We start from the raw sequence: 7684 nt of genomic DNA, 5'->3' as shown, positions 1-7684 counted from the left end.
TCCAAACTTAGACAATATTTATGATAGTAGAACACTGTACATAGAATTGTTCTTGAGATATCTAAAACGTAATGTCATACAAATGTTTTCAATCAGAATAAGTAGTTCATAATAACGTAAATAACCATATTATCAACCGTATTCAAATGAGTATTGACCTTTCTTTTAGCAAAACTCCCACTGAGATCCTAATATCACAACTCCCAATATTCTTCCACCAATAAAACATAGCATAATAATAATGCTGTTAGAATATGAAATATTAAAAAGATTCAGTTCCTACTTTCGTCTACAAGAATTCTGATCAGCTTCCAGATGTAGATAAGAAGAAACAAAAACTCTAAATATTCTGTTAAAATTATCAATAGCAGTAAAATTTAAGTGTTGGAGATCATCTGTTTCACGATGCCATACGCTAGGAAAAGGCACAGAGATTAAATGAAGAATGTTGACACCTGAAAAATAAAAGAAAACAGAGAATGTAATAAATAGTAATGATGAATATAGAGTCTCAGTGGTTTTTAAACTAATTAATGCTCTCAAGAACTCGATGGCACCCTGCCTGCATCTGTCAACTTTATATATTAAATATCTGGAAGCCAAACACATCTTAAAGGGACAGGTTTACCAATAATACCTTAAGTCTGAGAATTGTTTAAGATAAGCTAAATGTCATAGAGATATAAGCTCATTGTCAAAATTTGAGCCTTTAAATCAATGTGTGTCCAGAACCATCTGCATTTGGAATTTAAAATAACTACTCGTCTTTTCTTGAGATTCTGCCATAAATAGAAAAATCGAATGTGAGATTTCTAATTTGAGATAGAACTGAAAGAATTATGTGGTTTCTGTACAGTTTTAGTATTTCTAAAGACTATTTACATATACTCAAGACCAATTAAAATCCATTGAAGGACAAGTACTCATTTCACTCCAAAGAATTCAGAATTCCAGACACTAACCTTCATGTAAAAATGGTATATGATCATCTTGTATACCATGACTGCGAGGTGCTTCGTTCATAAAATATGGTCTATACTGACCATTAGTTTTTACTAAATTATTGTATTTTAACAATTTATTTTCTGAAATATAAACCAAGGTATCAATTCAAGAAATTGAAATCATCACAGCCAAATAATAAAGAGTACATGTGCTATATCTACCAAAACTGGCTTATTTCAAAAATCTAAAATATCATTTAGGCATTTTAGAGGTCTAAACAGAAACAGCTCTAAAGATAAAAACAAAGCAATTATGGTGCAAAATGAAAACTAAACCTCGTTTTTTCACATCTATAGTCTGGTAAAGATATGCACATCTGGATATTATTTAAACATAAACTTTAAAATATCAATGATTATATCTAATTTTCCATTGCTTTGTTTGACATGTGTAAATATTTTTTATAAACTGTTATTGTCATGGTGAAAAGAAAGAAAAAACAAACCTATTTTATATAAATGTTGATATAATCTATTTGTTTCTTTAAACATATTTTTAAACTGAACATCAGAGGTTCCTATTAAATCTAACAACACAAAATCAGTCTGAAATAAGAAGATTCATACAGCTGATAAACAATTTACAAAAGATATGAACAAGTTAACATGTAGTGTCTAAAAATATAACTTAACTTTGAAATCTTATCAGGATTAGTCTGCAACATGCCCAGAATGAAACAAATTTGAGCTGTACATAGCAATATTTTTAATTATAGTGCAGTAAAAAGTACATGATAATCAGTGTGCTATGAAATATATCTGAAAAAGTGCCAACAAGCATCCTTTTTCAATTTCCAAGATATCTTCAGAACTTACAATTGTCTGTAACATATTTTTGGAAGGATCATGTGGATCGGGAGTTAATTTCCATTTTTGTGCTAAATGTCTAGCACCATATATAGAGTCTGTATCAGACCAGCGTTGGAATGCTTCTTCACCATCTAAAAATATCATCTCTATTGTTGTATCTGGTACATTCTAAAAAAAAAAACACAAATTTTCAACAAGATCTGTACGTTTTAAGTTACACTTTACACAAGCAAAAATATATAATGAAATATAATATATAGGTGTCAATCTGTCAAGAATTGTACCTTCTAGAGTGTTTTTATGAGCAATTGTGGACAGACCAATGGATGGACATGGCAAGTGCGATATACTTTCCACATTTCATGCGGACGTATAAAAAAATAATACTGTATGAAATATCTAAAGTGACTTCACTTACAGCATTAGCACTGGATTTGGCTAGGAGACATTCTAAATTGGTAGCTAAATCTATTAACATAGCACAAGGTACAGCTGAATCTGTAGCACCAACAAATTTATAGTTCTCTTGTTTAGAATCAAAATGACACACTAAAGCCAATCTGTTTGGTGAATTAGGATTATAGGTAGCTATGATGTTGGTAAAATGTTTCACTCCATATGGTGTTGTGTCAACAAATCTATCTTTTGTTATGGTCCAACCCAGGTTTGTCATTCTTTCCTCAATAAACTGAAAATACATTCATATGAAATAAAATAATCAGGGGACAAATAGTGGCACCATACAGTATACATATTTTTATTAATCTTTTATATTTTTTTAAAAAAGAGGGGTTATAGGCTACACCCACACAGTAGCAAATGACAGTCTTAATTCATAAAGATAGTGGACCACAGCCATAAATGCCAACAACGGCATGCGGATGGTAAAAACGAAACATCCATTTTAAGTTTCATCAAAATCGGCTCAAATTCGAACTTGATCTTCATTTTATGAATAATGGATTTCATTTGATTCCATCAAAAAATCTAGTTTTTAGAGCGTTTACAAGCAAATGATGTTGATAAAATCACTTACTGTATAGAGGTTGAAGGGCGATAACTCCTCAAAACTGACGTAGGAGGCCTAAATCTTGAAAAAGCCTTAAATTTAATCAGAATTAAACTAAACTTTCTCAAGCCTTTCGATTTAGGTCCAATTACATCCATTTTAAGTTTCATCAAAATCGGTTGAAAACTAAGAGAGTAATAGCATATTAAAGATTTTGGGGCAAGGGCAATAACTCTGCTTTTAACGGTCGAAAATAGCTCAAATTCGAACATGATTTTCGTTTTATGAATATGTATACACATACTGAATTTCATCTGATTCCATCAAAAAACCTAGTTTTTAGAGTGTTTACAAGAAAATGTTGATGGACCGACGGACGGACAGGGTCGCCGACAATATACATCCACATATGTTGGCGTATAAAAATCATGCTCATTCTAAATCTCAACAATAAGCTTATACATATTGTGTTCCATCATGTTCATAAGAAATTTTGACATATATTGGCTAAGCAAAGAGCAATAATTTTAAAATATTTTCGTCTAAGAATTTATGAAAATCAATCTCTTCTGAGATTTAATCAATAGATACGTATACCAAGTTTTGTAAAATATGTTGTGATAAAAATAAGGACAAACACTTGTTTGTAAAACAATAATAAAACAAACAATTATTAGATTAGCAACTTTAAATATTACAAACTTATTAATTATTCCCTGATGTTGTTAAACTTACTCAAAATTATTTATCACTTCATAACTCTTGTAAAAAGATTGTAGCCTGTTTAATGTTTGGTTAACTATTACAGAATCTGGAATGAATCAAGCATTTGCAGGAACAAAAACATGCATACAAACATGCCATTTTAATGAACAACAGATTTTCTTCGCATATTTTTGTCAGCTTGTTGGATATTATTCTGTATCACATTGACAATATTTCTATAAGTAAGCTTATTCAATGTCAATCTAGATTGAGAAGCTTTATGCTGAACTCAAAACTTTGTCTGGCACCAAGACACCTTCTTGTCATTCTTGACAAGTTTATGTATTCCCTAGTTTAATCAGGAGGACGATTTCAGGAGTTTATTATTAAATTTATGATTTGAATTGACAATCATACACATCAGAGTGTAAATTCGATGAAAAAATAATTCTAGGTTTAATTAGAAATGTCTGCAATCTAATGACCTATCCAAATATTTTTTGTCGAGTTAGTTGATTAAACCTTTATCACAATAAAAAAAAAATAAAAAAATGTTGTAGTGCCACATCATTATACGAAATATGACTTGAAATAGTTATCTTTTAGTTTTAATAGGTAATGTTCATCTTCATAATTTTTCTACTGGTTCGAAATTATTTGCCTTAGTTTCTCAGCAATTGGCACATTAAAAACATGCTTGTTTTCCAATGTTCTGGTTCAGTCATTGTTTGTCTTTAAAATTTTCTTTGAAGTTTTTATCATAACAGAATTTCAGGACTTTAGCCATTTAAGAAAGCAAATAGAGATTCAATATATAGAAATTGCCCAACACTATCCAGTAGTAAGCTTACAGATTTTAGAAACTTTTTCACTATATATGGTAATTCACAAAATGAATTCAAATCAACAATACAACAGTAATGTACTACTTGATGTACAATAAAATCTATTTTCTCAACGGACCAAGGCATTACTAATGAATGAACTTTGTTTTGTGGAAACAATGTGTGAAAGAAAAACTTAAAAAAGTTACTTATGACATGCATGTCATGAAAATATATCTGTTATAAAGAAATTATGACTAATAATAATTGACAGTCTATTCCATTTAAATTATTAAAAATATTCAGTAGCTCATCAATTATTCATTTAATCATACATGAGACTAAAAAGTTGAACTTTCATTCTTCAATGCAACAGGTAACAATGACTGACTTCTATTAGCAGACTGCATATATCCCTAAGAACTAAAATAATTTACCCGTTGTACTTGAGTATTGCCAGGAGTATCTGGAACTCTTTCAACCAATAGAGGAGTTAATATTTCACGAAATTGTTCTCTATTAGAATATTCTTCCGATATAATCTTTAATATATTTCTAGAGAACACTGGCAAGGATCGCTTCTTTACCTGAAATTCAAATGATACAAACACAATTGAAATACAGTGTCCATTATCAAACAGCTAGTTTAATTTAGAAGGTCAAATTTCAATCATTTAGCATAAAAACAAATGACTGACAAAAATAAGAGACTTTAAAATGAATACCGTATTTTACATTTTAAAAAGATAAGACTCTGGACTAACACCATTTGTAGCACAAGTAATTCATTACAGTACGGTAACAGTATTTAACTTATTAACATATTTTCTCTTAACACAGTGGAAAAGTGGAAATTAATCTAAAATTTCTTACTTAAAAAGCTCCCTTGGGAATTTTACTTTCTTTAATTGAATTCTTTGTGAAAGTTTTTTTTAAGTGTTGTTCTTTAATTCATTCAATTCAATTCTTACAAAAGGACTTCAATGTATTATGTCAATCACACTCCTCTAAAAACACAGGTGCCAAGTGGATGAATACGGTAGATGCTAGCTTATAATTTTAGTCTTGAATACCGATATATGTAAATAATCTTCAGAAGTACTAGAAATGTTAGGAATTTGCATGATTCCTTAAAAAATACTTCAGGAATTTTACTCACTATTTCTATGCCCTTTCTATATAACATATCACACAGAGCCTTATATTGACAAGTATCGTAGTTATTTTAACATTCAAACACAAATAATTCTGGACACATGGATTTGAACGCCCAAATTTCGACGGTAAGCTGTGAACACTATTATGGTACTGATTGGCTTAGCTAGAAAATTCCCGTTTCTGAGACTAAAGTATGATTGGTATAAAATGGTGCCTCTGTCTCTTAAATCAGTGAGACGTTTGAGGTTCCTGAAATTCCACTAAAACTAAATCTTTGATTCATCACAAATCACAAACTATGCTTTATATAACATGATTAGATTAGGCCCTAATAAATGACATCATCAAACACTTAGTTTTCGTGGAATTTCAGGAGCCACAGACCTCTGATTAAAAATTAGAATGGGGCAAATTGATGTTTTTGCTCATAAATAATTTAGAAACCCTCTTAACAGTCCTTTTAACACATTGACACATGCACATTTAATGATGTTAAAACCTAATACCGGTACTCAAACAATTCATTATTTACAATTATAATCAATTCAATAAAAATTGACAAAGAGAACATTTCAAACATAGTAAACATTTAATTTTCTGCCATTTATTTTACTATTTAGGCCCTAGACTAGATCTAACAACATTTCATTTGTCAAATGCATGAGAATGAAAATATGAAATATAATGTTTTAGGCATAAAGGTTACTTTTTTCGAAGCCCCAAAAACCTTTTCTACACCTCATTTCATAAGAATATAGTGAATAAGATAAGTAAACAAATTGTGTCAGAGTTTTTGAAGAACAGAGTAAATTCAACTGTAATGACATATATGACAGTAAGTATTGACATTGTAAGCAATACTATAGATAGTGTTGTAACAGTAAATCTTACAAACTTACCGTAGCGTGAAGGAAAGGTAAAATCCAACACGTTAACAGGACAGAAAATGTCCAAAACCATTTCATCCCAGGCATTTCACGTTAATATTGTGGAACTGATTGTTGTAAAGAAGTTATTAATAAAAAACAAACTTCTCTGAAGTCGGCATCACTTTTTAAAGTATAGCATGGCGACAATGTAGATGAGAAATATATTTAGCAGACAAGATGACACGACTACTGATTGGAGACTTTGCTATCCAATCAAATTATATCTTCTTACACAACATTCTCGTACATTTAATATTTGTCCCATATACACTACATGTCCGTGTCTTTCTTGATTCACCATGATGATAAGATCTTTCTGAAAAATCGAAAAACATGCAAACGTTTCACATTTAACAATTGTAAGACTCAGTCAAGCTTTTTATTAAAAACCGACCAGATTTTATTTAGCTGAAGGGCATTTATAACCTAAATTATCAGACCTTGTCAAATTTTACGATTTAACTGGGTGATTAACCCGGGTTATGACGATGAGTGTGCAAAGGTAATGTGTGAAGACTGGCCACTGGGGTCGTACTAGCTAATTGTTGAAATAGAAAGTCCTGATAAAGGTATATCACACCATTAAAATCCCATTTCTAAAATTCAATAAAAAACTAAACTGCTATAGCCCTCATAAAAAGCACAATTTATTTGATCCATGTCTTCCAGAATTTGGTTCATTTTATTAAAAGGATATTATAGCTTTGAGCTGTATTGTTGAAATTTTAATAATTATTGCATTGTCTATTTGAACGGATTGTTTGTGTTGATAGCTGATATGGAATATGTAATTCTCTATATTGATTTCCCTAGTTCCATTATGATCTTGGCGAGATAACAATACTATTGAGAAAAGAATATAACAACTTTCAAGACCTTTTCCTTGTCACCACAAACTGTTAATTAGGTTCCCTTTCGAGGCGCCATTGATACTTTAATCTAATATAGCAATTCCCCTGTTATTATTTCACAAGAGACGTCCACAGCTAATTCATACTCCTTCAGCAATGCAGAAAAATCTCTTGTGCACCTTGCAGCAACATGCAGAGACTTTCAAGGAAAAACCCCTTTAAATAGAGTAAGCCTGGAAACCTATTACTGGATCTCAAGGTCCTTTGTCGATTGTATTACGACCACCCCCCTCATTCACCCTATATTCCAAATATTTCGTGATATTTTCGTAGGTTTTCATTCATTTTCACGTCGGAGAATATAGCCTGACTAAATAGAACGTCTTAATTTACT

The 7684-nt window shown here is 30.7% G+C and overlaps 1 protein-coding gene across 1 annotated transcript; it reads right to left on the bottom strand.

The window, feature by feature from the left end:
• Nucleotides 1–279: 279 nt before the first annotated feature.
• Nucleotides 280–6621, bottom strand: LOTGIDRAFT_206060 (hypothetical protein; the record flags this gene model as incomplete). The annotated part of the gene is made up of 7 exons (XM_009048142.1): nt 6410–6621; nt 4790–4939; nt 2233–2502; nt 1821–1982; nt 1451–1550; nt 963–1085; nt 280–455 (listed from the first exon to the last, which is right to left on the bottom strand). The coding sequence occupies exons 1-7, from the start codon at nt 6482–6484 to the stop codon at nt 280–282; spliced, it is 1056 nt and encodes a 351-aa protein (XP_009046390.1). The 5' UTR covers nt 6485–6621.
• Nucleotides 6622–7684: the final 1063 nt, after the last annotated feature.

The sequence above is a fragment of the Lottia gigantea genome (genome assembly GCF_000327385.1).
Source record: "Lottia gigantea unplaced genomic scaffold LOTGIsca_12, whole genome shotgun sequence".
Lineage (NCBI taxonomy): Eukaryota > Metazoa > Mollusca > Gastropoda > Lottiidae > Lottia > Lottia gigantea.
The sequence above is the reverse complement of the archived record's forward strand: the minus strand, read 5'-3'. Positions and strand labels throughout refer to the sequence as shown.